This window comes from Rhamphochromis longiceps, linkage group LG12 (assembly GCF_057381845.1).
Source record: "Rhamphochromis longiceps isolate RC_006_pf linkage group LG12, R_longiceps_female_GT1.1, whole genome shotgun sequence".
Classification (NCBI taxonomy): Eukaryota; Metazoa; Chordata; class Actinopteri; order Cichliformes; family Cichlidae; genus Rhamphochromis; species Rhamphochromis longiceps.
In genome coordinates this window covers 15649080-15666128 of record NC_140568.1, presented here as the reverse complement: position 1 = coordinate 15666128, position 17049 = coordinate 15649080, and the positions used below count along the sequence as shown (strand labels likewise).

At 40.7% G+C, this 17049-nt stretch overlaps 2 protein-coding genes across 8 annotated transcripts; one reads left to right on the top strand and one right to left on the bottom strand.

The window, feature by feature from the left end:
- The first annotated feature begins 5423 nt into the window (after positions 1-5423).
- Positions 5424-8367, top strand: LOC146657080 (uncharacterized). The gene is made up of 6 exons (XM_085424903.1): positions 5424-6094; positions 6585-6630; positions 6988-7079; positions 7169-7279; positions 7397-7670; positions 7993-8367. Exons 1-6 carry the CDS (start codon positions 5436-5438, stop codon positions 8197-8199), a joined length of 1389 nt encoding a protein of 462 aa, XP_085281029.1. The 5' UTR covers positions 5424-5435; the 3' UTR covers positions 8200-8367.
- An 18-nt stretch (positions 8368-8385) lies between these two features.
- Positions 8386-12495, bottom strand: LOC146657079 (uncharacterized). 7 transcript variants are annotated; one of them, XM_085424897.1, is made up of 15 exons: positions 12368-12492; positions 12062-12201; positions 11629-11854; positions 11441-11516; positions 11038-11318; positions 10920-10958; positions 10740-10813; positions 10559-10636; positions 10085-10290; positions 9904-10003; positions 9644-9806; positions 9435-9541; positions 9194-9311; positions 8930-9056; positions 8386-8780 (listed from the first exon to the last, which is right to left on the bottom strand). In XM_085424897.1, the coding sequence occupies exons 1-15, from the start codon at positions 12413-12415 to the stop codon at positions 8443-8445; spliced, it is 2121 nt and encodes a 706-aa protein (XP_085281023.1). In that variant the 5' UTR covers positions 12416-12492; the 3' UTR covers positions 8386-8442. The 7 variants fall into 7 exon arrangements, with proteins under 7 accessions (XP_085281023.1, XP_085281021.1, XP_085281025.1 ...); XM_085424895.1 differs by having other exon boundaries at positions 8399-8780; positions 9194-9338; XM_085424899.1 differs by having other exon boundaries at positions 8401-8747; positions 9194-9338.
- Between the last annotated feature and the right edge of the window lie 4554 nt (positions 12496-17049).

The window sequence follows — 17049 nt, the reverse complement described above, 5'->3', positions numbered from 1 at the left end:
ACTATGAAAATGCAAATATTTAATCAGCCAATTACGGCAGTGTAGACTTTCTGAGATTAACCTTTTAACATTGAGTGTGTCATTGGTAACCTATCTATGGTCAGTAGGGTTTAGCACGAGTTAACATCCTCCCCTATTTTTGCATGTTTGGAACACCAAGATGACAGTACTTATATATAATAATAAAAATTGCTGATCGTCCCTTCTATTCATAAATCTGGTATTTTGCACCTTGTTGTAAAGCCTCCTAAATTTACATTCATGAAGTTGATGAGGGTTAACTGTAAACTTTGGGAGTGATATGCCTACAGTGGCTCTTTCTGTGTGTTCTTTATTGTGAGGGGGCTTACTTTACCAACTGAAAGAATTGGGCCATCATCCACTCCAGTTATCTTACATGTTCTTTCAGGCATTTAAGTGTTGTTGAGCTCATCAGTGCATTCCTTCTATTTAAGAATGTACCAAACTGTTCTCAAAGGTTTGCTGTCTTCAGCCTAATGATTCACTTGCATCAAGACCTTGTTGCACCTTATACTGAGAGCAATCACGAACAGCTGTGAAAATGGAGACAGAATATAAAAGATGCACGTGACTCCTAATGGATAATTCAGGCTTTTATTTTTTTTTTTTACATCCCTCGAAAAAACACTTTTTGTTGCATAATCAATTGTGGTAGTATACTGAAGAAAACAAAAATTGGGTCACTGTCCAAATGTCTATGACCTTGGTTGCATCTTCTAACCAGTGCTCCCTGTTAATTTTAATTTAATTTTTACTTCAGTGTAAATAGGCTGCTGGTACTGAAGGAGTTAGACATGTTAAAGTGGCTGACTAAAGCTGAAATAGCAGATGAGAAAAAAAGAAGCCTGATAGAAGGGGAGAAAACAAAAACTTGATTTTGATTTGCTCCTCAACTGCAGAAAGCAGAACTCCACTTCTGCCTCTTCACTTGCTCTTCAAAAGTCAAGACACTGTTAAAAATCACCTCGAGGTTTTCGCTCACTGACTTCATACTGGAGTACACACTGCTGCCGAGATGATTTAAAATACAAAATCTGCCATGACAGTGTTATCGCTCCCTCGTTCCTTAGTGAGGAAGCTGCACTAGATCAGACAGAAACTACATTAGCTGACTTGTCTCTTGGCAGCTTCACTGGCCTCTTATGCTACATTTATGTGATGCAGAATTCACACTAAAACACCAACTGGGAGTAAAAAAAGGGAAACCTATACATTGGGACATTTTTTGTAGGTACAGCTGCACCTTTTTACACAACTTGGCGTATAGTAATTAACGTCAGTCAAGGCATTAGCCACACAGTGTTCAGGGGTGTGTGACATCTAAGATTTGTGTGTTTTAAGTCCTGTAACACAAAATCCACCTATTACAAAAACAAATCTGATAAAATCTGTATAACCTAGTCATGCTGTTTTAAAGATTCTTCTCTCTAGCTCATCTTGCCTCAACCTCCATGGGCTTCCGCCCTGTAGAACATGCCCAAAACACCTCAGCTAGAAGGCACTAAGGAGACAGCGATTCTTTGATCTGGATGAATAGCTGCTGTGCTCCAAGCTCTTCCCAAATGATATAGATCACCCCATCTCTAAAGGAGAGCCCAGGTATCCTATGGATGAAGCTTATTTCCACAGTCTCATTCTTTTTTCAGGATCCATAGGTTGGATTCATAGGCCATTGAGCAGGAGTGTAGACTAATGAATAAATTGAAAGCTTTGCTTCAGATATTGCCAGGTTGATTTGAACATCACTTTTCCCTTAAGAAATGAAATAATTTAAATAATTTAAAAACTGCAGTTTTATTACTCAAATTATCATTTTCTAATAATTAAAATTTGTTTGATGAACAAAAACATGTAAGTGTGACAATTACTCAAAAATTAAAGATCAGGAAGTGGAAAAATATTTTTTCATAGCACTATACGTAGTATGGTTAAATGTAAACAAATGATTTTGTCAAAGTTTTGTTCAAAGCTTTGTAAATTAATGGTATTTTAAAGATGTTGCAAACTTTAACTAGTGCTTTAGCTTCCCAGATACATCTACAAGAGGTTGAACAAAGGACAAGAACAGCTTCCATATTCCATAAAAATATGAAATCAATTCTTTCATTATTAAAAAAAAGTCATTACATTGTCAAATACCATAAAATACTGCAAAAATAGTCCAGGTTTGTTTATTTATCTTTTTAAAAAGTGTTTGTGTTAAATACTTTTGAGCTGGTTTAAGTTTTAACAAACCAATAATGCGTAAATAATTCTTGCTTTAATTTTTCCCTTCATCTTTACATAGGGGAGATCTCTAAATAATCCCTTCAGGCTTCTTTCTGCTCCTGCACTGTAATTATTGGCTTTTGTATTGTATGCAATTTGCATAGTTTTTTTTGTGTGTGTGTGTGTGTGGAAATGAACTAAACTAAACTAAAATTTTTAAGTCACCAACGACAATTATGTCTCATGGGGGTGGTTCAAATGAGAACTTACCCTCAAATTAGCCTCTGCTAGTCAGGCTCAGTAAGTGATTGCATGTATTATAGCCTCGAGAGTGACTCTAATTTTATTGAAGAGTCTGTGCAAACATTTTGTTAAGGGGACTGACAATTTAGACATTAGTTGTGTAGTTATGTATTTTCACACAATTAATTTTTGAAATTATATCATTTGATAGATCCCTCTTTATTTTGACTGGCATACATGGTACACTTTTTAAATACAGATCAGAGACTGGATACACATTACTGCTGGATCCAGCGCACTCAAATGCTGGTTGGCCTTTTAGGGCCAATTGCAAAAGTAGATTTGATACATGCATCACATATTCTCATATTTAAAATTTCCACCTACTTATGTGTTTGCATTTCTGTATTTCTTAAATAAACCAAGATACACCCTTGTGACAAAAAAAGTTTTTAGTTAGAGCGTACTTAGTTTTTTACAGGTCTGCACGAAGTCCTGTGAAAAACAAAGTACACTTGTTTTTTACCTGACTAACACATTCAAAGGCTTCAAAGGCTAATATTGACAATTACATTAAGTTTATGTAGAGTCAAAATTGACAATGTTGGCTGTTGTTTTTCAAGACCTCTTCAGTTCATCCTGTCATGCAGTTAATCAATTTCTAGCCCAAATCCTGACTGATGGCAGTAATGAATGCTTGACTTTGTCAGAATTCGTGGGTTATCGTTGATCCACCAGCCACTTGAGAATTGATCCTCATATTGGCTATTGGCTGCTGAGGATACCATTTTTTATTCCTGGCTGTGTTCTTGGACAAAATTGTACGTGAACCCACTCCATTGGAATGAAAAGCAACCCATCCATCCATCCATCCATCTTCATCCGCTTTATCCGGGGCTGGGTCGCGGGGGCAGCAGCCTAAGCAAAGAGGCCCAGACCTCCCTCTCCCCAGCCACCTCCTCCAGCTTATCCGGGGGAATACCAAGGCGTTCCCAGGCCAGCCGAGAGATATAATCTCTCCAGCGTGTCCTGGGTCTGCCCCGGGGCCTCCTCCCGGTGGGACATGCCTGGAACACCTCACCCAGGAGGCGCCCAGGGTCATCCTTGTCAGATGCCCGAACCACCTCAGCTGGCTCCTTTCGATGTGGAGCAGCAGCTGCTCTACTCTGAGCCCCTCCCGGATGGCCGAACTTCTCACCCTATCTCTAAGGGAGAGGCCAGCCACCCTTCGGAGGAAGCTAATTTCTGCCGCTTGTATCCGCGATCTCGTTCTTTCGGTCACTACCCACAGCTCGTGGCCATAGGTGAGGGTAGGGACGTAGATCGACCGGTAAATTGAGAGCTTCGCTTTTACACTCAGCTCCCTCTTCACCACGATGGACCGGTGCAGCGTCCGCATTACTGCAGCTGCAGCCCCAATCCATCTGTCGATCTCCGGCTCCCTTCTCCCATCACTCGCGAACAAGACCCCGAGATACTTGAACTCCTCCACTTGGGGCAGGAACTCATCCCCGACCCAGAGTGGGCACTCCACTCTTTTCCGGCTGAGAACCATGGCCTCAGATTTGGAGGTGCTGATCCTCATTCCCGCTGCTTCACACTCGGCTGCGAACCGTTCCAGTGCGAGCTGGAGGCCCTCACCCGATCAAGCCAACAGAACCACATCATCTGCAAAAATCAGAGATGAGATTCTGAGGCCACCAAAGCGAAAGCCCTCCGCCACTTGGCTGCGCCTAGAAATTCCGTCCATAAAAATTATGAACAGAACCGGAGACAAAGGGCAGCCCTGGCGGAGCCCATCACCCACCGGGAACGAGTCCGACTTATTGCCGGCAATGCGAACCAAGCTCTTGCAACAGTTGTATAGGGATCGAATGGCCCGTAGCAATGGGCCAGACACCCCATATTCCCGCAACACCTCCCACAGGACACCCCGAGGGACACGGTCGAATGCCTTCTCCAAGTCCACAAAACAAAACTCCCATGCACCCTCAAGTATCCTGGAGAGGATAAAGAGCTGGTCCAGTGTTCCGCGACCAGGACGAAAACCGCATTGTTCCTCCTGTATCCGAGGTTCGACTAACGGACGAACTCTCCTTTCCAGCACCCTGGCATATATGGCGTTATTTTTGTGCCACTATTCTGAGCGCACGTAAAAAAAAATTGAGCGCACGTAAAAAAAAATTGCAGGTGCAAGTGTTGCATTTTGAGGAGAAATTTATTTTGAGCTTACAAAAGCTGAATTTGAGTGAACAAAATTCATTGCTGCGTGCAAAAAACGTATTTCAGTGTTTGCGCTTATCCATATACACACACAATAGCACCCCCTCTCGCTCAGTTTTTTCATTTGCGCTTGCTCGCAATGTGTTGCTTGCGCTCACAACATTCTCTGCTTCGTACGCTCAACTCTCTGTACACCGTTATAAGTGTGCCACAAAACCAACCAATCACAGACTTGGTTTCAAAAATTCTGATTGGCTCTTACGGTCTCCAATCAGCTGGCTAGCTACTGCTTTCCGGAAACACTGTCCGAAATGTAGCTAAATCCAGCTAAAATCTCTTAAACCCCAATTTGCGGATAATATCTTTAATCATTTTATTTTAAAATATATTATTTTTTAAGACTATTGTTGGTGTAGTAGAATGTAGTTGCATCATACAACCATGCCAACTGACTAATTTTTCCAAATTATACTTGAGTAGCTCTCTTTTATGTTGTCGAATACTGAATAGCAGCACGAAAAGAGCATGTCCCGGCCACATGTAAGTAATATAAAATCATTTTGTTAATTATTATTCGCTTGATAACTGACGTTAGCTAATTTGCAAACTATGCAAACTTGAAAAATGATGTACCTCATGTAGTTTGTTTTATGGGTTGTTTATTTTTGTCTGAGATACATCATTTCATTGTACTTGTCCATGTTCCTTGCTGCTTTTAACAGGACATACTGAGACAGCAAATGATGCATAGACTCCTCTCTAAACTGAAAGCTGCTTTAAACCAACAACCACTAAATCTGGATTATTTGGAGTTCTTGACTCGTCATGAGCTTGTTCTGTTTGAATCTTTCTCTCAGCAAATAGGCGGTCTGTCAGAGATTACAGAGGCTCTACAAAACGTTCATCATCTGGTTCAGTGTGAAATTAACATCAGCTCTGTGGCCATTATTGAACTGGAAACAGAAGTTGGTCTGGGACCTGGCCACCCCAAAATCGTACTAGAGAGAGAAAGACTCAAGAATTTGTTGGACATTCAGCTGCCAGTCAGCTGCATTGCTAAATGTCTTGGTGTTTCAAGAAGAACAATCTACAGGAGGATGCAAGAATTTGACTTGTCTGTGAGAGGAACATACAGCACAATGAATGACCAAGAGCTGGACAACATCATATCGGCTATCAAAAATCAGATGCCAAATGCTGGCTATCGAATGGTTCAAGGACATTTGGTTTCTATGGGTCTCCGTGTTCAGTGGTGGAGAATGATGGCCTCCATGCATCGAGTTGATGCTGTAGGGATCTTCAAACGGATCACAGAACTAGGCTGTGTTGTGCGAAGAAGCTACTCGGTGCGAGGCCCTCTCTCCCTGGTCCACATAGACACAAATCACAAGCTAATAAGGTAAAATACCCACTTATATAGCTCTAACACAAGTTGGGCAGAAAGATGCACGTTATACTTTAAATCTGCTTTAATCAACCTTATCTGATAGGTCTTTCAGTGTATTTATAATATTTTAAAAAGCACTTGATAGAGTAATATTAAGTAAAAGGAATACAGGATGTGTAACAAAACCAGCAATATTGTTAATTGTAAATTTTCTTGAGCAATTATTTACACTTTGTATATCGATATTTTCCATGATAACAAGCCTATCAACACATAATATGTTAAGTGCTCCAGAAAACTTAAAAAAAATCATGACAAGAGAACTAAAATATTTAGTCTCATTGAACTTATAAACATATAAAAATGTTGGTATTATTTTCAGCACACCTGACAAGTGTCCAGTTTAAGTCAGTGGCAAGTGTGCATACTGAAAAATTTATTTTCAATGTCTTACATGTTCTGCAAATCAAGCCTTAGTGAGATTGTTTTCCCTCTGAAACAGGTACAATGTTGTGATCTTTGGTGGAGTGGATGGCTACTCAAGGAAGGTAAAAGTGTAACTGTTATGTAGAATATTTGGTAGTTTTGAAATGAGAGCTTTATTAGGTTGTTTTTTTATGAACATCAATTATTCAGCAAGCCAACATAGTGGACGATTTGCAATTATTATTTTTTTAAATTTCTAATCAGTTCTTTACCAAAAAAGGTTAAACTAAAAGGCCATTTTCATTTTTTGATAAGTACTACCAATATTGATGTATAGACTACTCAAGCTTTGAATTATGGTTATGAACATAGAACCGTACAATATTCCTTGAACACTTATTATGAAACTGCATTATTAACTGAAAAACTATACATGATCTGAAACCAGATCTTTAATTTTCCATTTGTTTTTACTGCAGGTCCTGTACTTGGATGCAGCAACTAACAACAGGGCAAAAACTGCATTCTCATTTTTCCTGAGATCAGCCCAGCTTCACGGCTTGCCATCAAGGTTTTATGCCCTGATTTAATTTATATGCTAGCAACAAGTATCATTAAAGAAAACTTTAAAAATTCCTTAAAAATGTATTTTTATCATAGGGTTAGGGCAGATCAAGGAGTAGAAAACCTGGACATTGCACATTTCATGTTTGCCACAAGAGGAACAGGGAGAGCGAGTTTCATATCTGGAAAGAGTGTCCACAATCAGAGGTTAGTCTTTTGATGTTTTTTATATTATTATTGACTGCATGGGTAGATTGTTGTAGCAGTTCTGATATTGATTTGAAGCATGAAATACCTGAAATCCAAATTCAAATGTATTTACAGAGTAGAACGACTTTGGCGTGATGTCTGGATTGCAGTCACTAGCAAGTACCATGATATTCTTCACTCACTCGAGGAGGATGGCCTGCTTGAAATTTCAGATGTCATTCATCTTTTTGGTGTCCACTACATCTTTGTCCCTCGACTCCGAGCAGATCTTGTCACCTTTGTTGGAGGATGGAATAATCATCCCCTCAGGACAGAAGGTGGTCTCACTCCTGAACAGCTCTGGTGTATGGGACATCTACAAGAGCTGGACGAGGGCGAGAGACTTGAGGTACCAGCTCATAATCTGATTTTTTTTTTTTTTTTTTATTTAAATGTTGAATTTCAAAATTTTAGTTAGCAGTTAACTCTGCTCTTCTGAAATTAACAAATTAAAACACTTGCAGCACATCTGGGAGATGCTTCTGGTGATTTTATACATTCTTGCTTATCAATTACCACTAATCTAAATTACAGTAAGAAGAACATGAAAACAAAGGCATTCTTTTTAAATTGTTGTATTTTAATGGAAAAAACGCTTACACAAAATAACATTCCTCCCAAAAGTACCTATTCTGGAATAATGACCATTATATATGTTTGTGGATTTGAAGGAGCTTCGGGATCCAGGCATTGACTGGGAGAGTGCTGTACTGCAAGAAGAATCTAACAGCACAGTTGTGGTTCCTGAAGTTGAATGCCCACTGGATGAGGAAACCCTGGAGGGGCTTCAGAGAACTATTAATCCCTTGGAACATTCTGAGTCACACGGTCGTGACCTGTACATACAATTCTTGCTACAGGTGTCAAACCAACAGTGACACTTAACATGGACGTGAAAGTCAACGTTCTTTTAAGTTCTCAAATACTGGATTTCTTTGCTAAAACATTCAGATTACAAGTAGACAAGCAAACAAAGCACTTGCTTATTATCTATCAACGTAGGACCCTACACAAAGTTTTGAAGTCTTGTCATTTTCATGAAACGGCTACGAACATCTTAACAGCTAATGTTTACAAACATTTTTACTCATTTAGTTTCCAAATTACAAGACAACAATGTGTTAAACTCTGTGGAATCCACCACCATATTTAACTGCTGCACTCATTATGGTTTTAAACACTGTGTAAGTGTCCAGATGCTGCACTGGAAAAGTCACAGTACAAGTGCATGCACTCACAACTGGGTAACAAATGGAGTGATCTCCCAGCCGCTCCTTACATTCATGGTCAAACTTGCATGTTATTTTGAAATGTCTCTTTTCATCAGGAAGGATGGGAACATGGGACTGGCCGGTCATCCACTGGAGCACATGGTGGACAGCAAGAGACTCTGATTTTTCACCACCTGCACCGCCTGTGTTTCCATCTGTGATGTTTGAAAATGTTTCTGAAGTCTTTTCTAAATAAAAAGCAATCTGGATTACAATGTTTTAAATTAACAACTAAGAATACTTTCTAGTGCCCTGCATGTTAAAGCAAAAATATTTAACAGATGCATACGGTATATATACAATACTATAGGTATATACAGCTAATACTATATAGTACCTGATACTTCAATCTCCTGCAAGAAATCTTGCAAAAAATTTATGATCTTCCTCTCAGTTCTCTCCCTAGATGTCCCTTTTTCACTGAAATGTGGTTGGCAGCTCATCATAATGAAATCAGCGTCTGGCTGTAAATAAGGAAATAAAGTAGATTATATTATAGATATATTGTTCATTCAAAACTAATAAATAAATACAGGATAACTACAGTACAGATAAGTGGACTGTCTTTGGATCAGACTGAAGCTGCTATGTTAATACTTACTTTGAGGATTTTCCCAGGAACAAACAAACTGTGGCAAGCTTCAGGATTTACAGCCATCAGGTTCACAAGACCATACAGTTCCATGCCCTTTCGGAGCTGCTGTAGCATTGGAATCAGTCTTGTTGTAGAGTGTAAGACAATAGCACTTAAAAAAAAAAAAAAAAGAAAAAAAAAAAAGAAAAACTAGTTGGGGGGGGGGGGGGGGGGGGGTTAATGATCTCTCTGATTTTTTCTCCCTTACCGGATCATGCTTTCCTTACTATCCATCTTTATCTGGTTTGTGTATCCACAGCTGACAATTTCATCAGCCCACATCATCAGAGACTGTATGTCTGCTGCATCTTCAACCTGGAAATGTATAATGTGAAAGAGGAAATACAGAAGGTTAAAAGTGTTTAAAAACACCATACTCATAATATATCATGTGCCAGAGCTAAACCAGGTGCTCACTTTGCGGATGAGCAGGGAAGATTCCACATCTGCAACATCCTCCTTAGACAGACAGCTGAAATCAACCTCTCCTGAGCAGAGGAAATTGTAGCACCATTCTTTGAAAAAGGCAGGAGATGGGCCTCCTTGGGCGAGGCTGACTGCAATTATTTCACCAACAGTTCTGTGTAGACAAATGATTATAATTCATTTTCAGGTAACATTTACAAAAATATCGGATGCGTATTAAATGTAATACACAAAGCTCGTATGTAACCAACCTGAAGTTTTCATTATCAAGATCGGTCAGAGAATACTTGGGGTTTTTGCCCTTGTTCTCAAGTCCTTCAAAGAATCTGCTTTCAATACCTGAAATCATGTCTTTCATACAAAAAATATCCGCATTTTTAAGTTATCCATTATTTATTGACACTAGGACAAAACAGGTAATAGGCAACTCACCACTCAAAAACTCTTTCCTAAGTGCTCCTGTATCCACGCCTGCCTCTCCAATGAAAACCACCCTAAGAACACTGGTGGGAGATGCAGCTTTTTTTCTCTGCCACTGGAGAATGCCTCTGTCTGGAAGGTCTTCTCTGTCCACACACAACTTAAATTCTGTTGTGGTGTCGACTTGTTGTTCAAGGCAACGCAATACATCTTCCACGCTTAACAAAAACAGGGTAGAAAACATCCTAAGCTCTCAAAGAAAAATAATCATCTTTAGATTAAAAGAGGCTACCACATTAAACGTGATTAGAAATTATTGCAGCATGTTCTGTGCAACAACCTTTAACAATAATTTAAAGTAGTGTGATCATAAAATGTTTTATATGAAATTAAACCCCAGGTATTGTGTAAAAGATCTTACACATAATTTTAACAAATGGTTCTGCATAATAGTGTGTATATGAATTATAATAGAGCAAAAAGTACCTGTCTGTTGTGCATACTGAAGTTTGAGCTGGTGTCCCTGTAGTTTGGTCATTTTCTTCAGGCACCATGCATTGAAAGCTGATGACAAAACAAAGTTTAAAAAAAATAAAATAAAAATACATATGTTTGCGTGGACTGTTACTGATTAACATTTTTTCATAAACGGCTGAAAAAAGATTACCTATCCCCACACAGACTCGCATGGACTGTGATCTCATCTTCAGGAAAATCCTTAGTGCATATTGGACAAATAACCTACAATTCCAAAAATGGGTACATGTTAGGCATAGTGGGAAAAAGATCATTACCGATACAAAATTCATTGTAGTTACTATGGTTTTTAGTAATGTGCTAGGTTTACCTTGCATTTGCTTTTCACAATGCATAACTCCGATTCCTGCTGAATCAAAAAACAGTAATTGTGATACTATATTATTTAATCAAAATTGCTCATTTTGATTTCATCAAAATTGTCTCACCTCATCATCAGTCTCATCAGGAGAGAATTTTCCTTTGCACGTATTGATGTGTACTGCAAGCATCTGCAGAGGCATAACTTCATTACACTGGTAACATATCTTCTTTGGCATCTTTGAAAAGTGCTGTGAGTCGGGAGGTAGAGGAGATGTGTCTAATGTTTCCTGAAGAGGTACTATGTAAAAAGTGGATTTGCCACCTCCTGACACAGCTTTCAGTGTTTTGACAGAATATCCTTCTGTTTCAGGTGGAATTACAGTGAGCTTTCGTCGACCACTGCCACCTTTATTGACAGAAAAATAGCATAAACAATCAAGCAGCAAAAGTATCAACTACATAATCATAATGCAGTATGAGCACGCAAGAATGCCAAAAAAATACATAAAAACTGAATTAACAACAAACCTGTTGCCTTATGTAAGAGCCATCCTCCACAAAGATATTCCATTTTTGGAAAGGTTTCTTCCAGAAGTCTAGAAATCTTAGTTAAAAACACCGTTAAGCAGAATGGAACACTAAATGGACTGTGGCATATGATTCAGGCTAAATGCGTCTGCCAATGACTGATTTTAATACTGACTACACAAACTTACCTCTGCATGGTCACCATCTTCTGGAAGAGACACTGTTTGTCTCCCCATGCCAGCTTGTAGGAGTTCAAGCTCCTCAGCTGGCAAAGGTGTGTAGGATGTGTTTTTTGACAGCAAATAAAAACTGAGGCCTGTGGTCTTACTGCCTGCCTTAACAAGCTGCTTAGTAGATGTTAAACATCTCTTTTTACCACGGCTCAAGTGTGATTTGAAATATCCTGGAAATGATCTGTGGGATGAAAATGCATGAGTTTAAAAAATGCAGTGTTGCATAACATAAGGGTTATTGTTTAATAAAGTTATTAAATATGACATCAGTCCTTAATAGCACATTTTAATTTAAAAATCAATGTTGATAAATCCACAAACCAAATAACTTTAACAGAAAAGATTGCAAAAAGTTAAAATAAAAAAAACACACAAAAAAAGCAAAAACCTTGTCATCTCTTGCTGGATAGTCAGATTTCTAGGCTCCGGCTGCCCACTCTCTGTTGGCCTCCCTGAAGGATTTGTGGATATGTTGTTAAGCAGCAAAGACACCAGATTTCTTACTGCTGACTCAACTGCACCATTACCCTAAAAAACATGATTAGGATACACTGCCTCAGTAAGACAACTACGCTGGTAATTACCCGTAAGGCTAGCTTAAACTCTACAGCTGCATCTGTAACTACAATTTCACAGCATATTAAACAGAAAGGACAGCAAATTACTAAATTCACACAAAAAAAATTAAACTCACCTGATACTGTGGTGTAGTATTATTGGAGCCATTGTTTGATTCTGCCATCTCTTCTTTAGCTGCAGAGTAAATCAAAAATCCCTCTATCTGCAAGAAGCGAGGCTGAGTGGACAGTGTTTCCGGTGTCCGGAAAGCAGCAGCTAGCGAGCTGATTGGAGACTGTAAGAGCCAATCAGAATTTTTGAAACCAAGTCTGTGATTGGTTGGTTTTGTGGCACACTTATAACGGTGTACAGAGAGTTGAGCGTACGAAGCAGAGAATGTTGTGAGCGCAAGCAACACATTGCGAGCAAGCGCAAATGAAAAAACTGAGTGAGAGGGGGTGCTATTGTGTGTGTATATGGATAAGCGCAAACACTGAAATACGTTTTTTGCACCCAGCAATGAATTTTGTTCACTCAAATTCAGCTTTTGTAAGCTCAAAATAAATTTCTCCTCAAAATGCAACACTTGCACCTGCAATTTTTTTTTACGTGCGCTCAATTTTTTTTTACGTGCGCTCAGAATAGTGGCACAAAAATAACGCCATAGGCATAGACTTTCCCAGGGAGGCTGAGGAGTGTGATCCCCCTGTAGTTGGAACACACCCTCCGGTCCCCCTTCTTAAAGATGGGGACCACCACCCCGGTCTGCCAGTCCACAGGTACTGCCCCTGATCTCCACGCAACATTGCAGAGGCGTGTCAACCAGGACAGCCCTACAACGTCCAGAGCCTTCAGGAACTCGGGGCGGACCTCATCAACACCAGGGGCTCTGCCACCAAGGAGTTGTTTAACTGCCTCAGTGACCTCGCCCCCGGAAATTGGCAGGTCATTCCCCTCATCCCCAGACTCTGCTTCCTCCTCGGAAGACGTGTCAGTGGGATTAAGGAGGTCCTCGAAGTATTCCTTCCACCGCCTGACAATTTTCTCAGTCGACGTCAGCAGCGCTCCGCCAGCACTATACACAGTGCAGGTAGAGCATCGCTTTCCCCTCCTGAGACGTCTGACGGTTTGCCAGAATCTCTTCGAGGCAGTCCGAAAGTCTTTTTCCATGGTCTCTCCGAACTCCTCCCACACCCGAGTTTTTGCTTCAGCCACTGCCCGAGCCGCATTCCGCTTGGCCTGTCGATACCTGTCAGCTGCCTCCGGAGTCCCACAGGCTAACCAAGCCCGATAGGACTCCTTCTTCAGCCTGGTGGCTCCCTTCACCTCTGGTGTCCACCATTTGGTTCGGGGATTACCACCACGGCAGGCACCAACCACCTTGCGGCCGCAGCTCAATGCAGCAGCTTCGGCAATGGAGACGCTGAACATGGTCCATTTGGACTCAATGTCCCCAGTCTCCCTCGGAATGCTGTTGAAGCTCTGCCGGAGGTGTGCGTTGAAGATCTCGCAGACTGGGGCCTCTGCTAGACGTTCCCAGCACACCCTCACTACGCGTTTAGGTGCACCAGGTCTGTCCAGCGTCCTCCCCCGCCACCTGATCCAACTCACCACCAGGTGGTGATCAGTTGACAGCTCAGCCCCTCTCTTTACCCGAGTGTCCAGAACATATGGTCGCAGGTCTGCTGATACGATTACAAAATCGATCATCGACCTACGGCCTAGAGCGTCCTGGTGCCACGTGCACTTATGGACACTCTTATGTTCGAACAGGGTGTTCGTTATGGCCAAACTGTGATTAGCACAGAAGTCCAATAACAAAGCACCGCTCGGTTTCAGATCAGGGAGGCCGTTCCTCCCAATCACGCCCCTCCAGGTCTCGCTGTCGTTACCCACGTGAGCATTGAAGTCTCCCAGCAGGACAACAGAGTCACACAATGCACCCGACCCCTATGGCGCCTCCTGTGGGTGGTGGGCCTGCGGGAGGATGGGCCCATGTCTCCTCTTCGGGCTGTGCCCGGCCGGGCCCCATGGACTAAGGCCCGGCCACCAGACGCTCGCCCTCGGGCACCCTCCCCGGGCCTGGCTCCAGGGCGGGGCCCCGGTAACCCTCGGTAAACTGTTCCCTCGGTGTCCTTTTCATAAGGGTCTTATGAATCGCTCTTTGTCTGGTCCCTCACCCAGGGCCAGTTTGCCATGGGAGACCCTACCAGGGGGCAAAAGCCCCCAGACAACATAGCCCCTGGGATCCCTGGGACACACAAACCCCTCCACCACGATAAGGTAGCGATTCAAGGAAAAGCAACCCCACAGACGAATTGTGCCAGGATCAATACTGCCCTAGTCCTGAAGCTGAATGTCTTTAGGTGATGGTCCTAGCACTTGGTGGACTTACGTTGGTTGTTGAGTGGTTGTGAAGACTTCTACAGAACACCTGTCCTTGAGGTTCTTGATGATCTGACAATTGGCTGATTTAGGTGCCAGAAATATCTTTCCCTGTAAAGCCCTTTTTATGCAAAGCAAAGATGACTCCACATGTTTCCTTGCAAGTAACCATGATCAACAGAGTAAGAACATTTATTTCAAGCATCAAACATCCAGTTGCTATTCTACCTCAGTCAGCATGACAGAGTGTTCTTCAGCCTCATCCTCATCAACACTCTGACCTGCGTTAATGAGAGGATCACTCAAATGATTTCAGCAGATCTTTTTGTGAGAATGCTGAAATGTACTGGAAATGGGGTTTTTTGGGGGATTAACTTGCTTTTCACGGCGAAGAGGGACTTTGCAATTAATTGCAATTTATCTTTATAACATTCTCAAATGTTTGCTAATTCCCATCATAAAGACTGAAGCAGCAAGCTTTGTAAAAACCAAGGTTTTCTGCTTGGTAGGTGGCAGTCAGTTTAATACTCCTTGCCAAATCCAAAATATCTGAAAACAAGAGATAGGTTACTTGTCTATTATATTGGTGAATTTTGGGAAGACTATAAAAGATTAGGGTTAGTAGGTACTGATTAATTAAATAAGCATACTCCTTTTTAAAATTAAATGAAAATATGCATTTTTAGTTCATTTAAGTGACACTGTTTAAATATATTTTTGTAATGGTAAAATTCACTTTTTACCAGTTATGAAGACGAGAGAAAAAAAAGAAAGAGTTATTTCATGAATATTCTCTGAATGGCAGTGACTACCACCAAAAGACACATCTCATTTAGTAATCTATATTTTCCATCATTCGTTTGATATTTTTTGATTACTACTCTCAACTTTTGTTCCTTTCTGAACAAAAAACTGACAAATGTTACTGCCACCTTTCATTTTGCTCATAACGACACTGTGAATGAAAGCTGACGGTAATAAAACTGCACTTGCACTTGAATCAATAACTGAGAACACTATCTATCATAAGACCGTACAATTACCCAGTACACTATGAATATGCATTAAATAAGAAATACTGCTGTCTACATAAATTACAGAAGCAGAGCAACCGAAATGATTGGTAGTTGTTGAAAACGTGAAATACTGATATAGGGGGGATTTCCTAGTTTCATTGTCCTACTATACTGACACCTGTGAGTTAATTCTTAAGCAGCTGATGTGAAAACTTTGTCACTTTGTTTTAAGACAAAGAAGTGAAGTACAAATTAGCACACCAAAGTGTCAGACTGCAGCTTTTATGATGAGACTTGAACAAGCTCTCATTGTAAGCTGGAAACAGAGACAGTTCAAAATCCCAGCAGCAGTTGCATCTTTTTTCTACACCAAAATAAACTGAAAAAATAATGAACATAAATCACAGGGTGTGCCTAAACTGCTGCACAGTCATGTTTGTGTCACTGTTCAACAACTGACTGCCTGTGAGTGTGACCGCTTGAGTGCTGTGAGTATCGTGATTCAGATATGTTTGGAATGACTCAGTCATTCATTCAGTCTTTGTCTGTTACTTGGGGTGAATATTAAAGCCAGTGGTGGTGCGACCCGTGATTAATCTGACTCAGAGTTTATTTGTCTTCAATATGAACTTTATTGCAGTGGTTCCGTTGTCATGACAACAACATCAACCTAGCCATTAAAAATCCAATAATTTTCTCATTGCACATCACATTGCAGTGGACAGTTAGTTGCTAGCAGCTATTCCAGACTCCAGTTGCCTAGGTAACCGTGTAAAGCATTTCCCACCCTGTTGTGTGTCAGTCACTGAAGCAACTACCAATGAGAGGCAGGATACCAACCACTTGGCTTGAAGTTGAGAAATGTTTAACCCATAAAGGAATCAATTCACAATGCAGGTGTGTCAGTCACTTTCTCTTTTATTTCTAGTTGCCATGTCACTGCAAGTCACTTCTTGCATATACACAACTTAAAAGAAATCCACATAAATGGAATAAACAAGCTTTCTTTCTTTCTTTCTTTCTTTCTTTCTTTCTTTCTTTCTTTCTTTCTTCTTAAAGAGAGTTAAATATGTGTTTAAAATCTTGGATGTCATCAAGATAATCAGCAGTGTTTTTCACCTTGGAACTCTACCGTGAGTGTTATTTTTGTCAGTGTCTTCATTATTGCTGAATTACAACCATGACTGTAACTGAGGCAAGTGAGGCCTGCCTTCTTTAGATGTTGTTCTGGGTCCTTCTGTGACCTCTTGGATGAGTAGCTGATGCGCTCTGAGTGTAATGTTGGTAGGCCCGTCACACCTAGCGAGGTTCACCATTATTCCAAGTTTTCTCTATTTGTGAATAATGGCTCTCACTGTGGCTCACTATAGTCCCAAAACCTAAGAAATGACTTCTAGAATGATGGCTGTCAGTGCCT

Bases quoted from the DNA above. Each gene is read 5' to 3' on its own strand.
- LOC146657080 (XM_085424903.1), top strand. From the start codon at position 5,436: ATGATGCATAGACTCCTCTCTAAACTGAAAGCTGCTTTAAACCAACAA. The intron at 6,095-6,584 runs GTAAAATACCCA...CCTCTGAAACAG, and splicing joins ACAAATCACAAGCTAATAAG to GTACAATGTTGTGATCTTTG. The intron at 7,080-7,168 runs GTTTTATGCCCT...TTTTTATCATAG, and splicing joins CTTCACGGCTTGCCATCAAG to GGTTAGGGCAGATCAAGGAG.
- LOC146657079 (XM_085424895.1), bottom strand. From the start codon at position 12,415: ATGGCAGAATCAAACAATGGCTCCAATAATACTACACCACAGTATCAG. The intron at 9,542-9,643 runs GTGAGCACCTGG...ATACATTTCCAG, and splicing joins CTTCCCTGCTCATCCGCAAA to GTTGAAGATGCAGCAGACAT. The intron at 9,339-9,434 runs GTAAGGGAGAAA...TTTTTTTTTAAG, and splicing joins AGTAAGGAAAGCATGATCCG to TGCTATTGTCTTACACTCTA.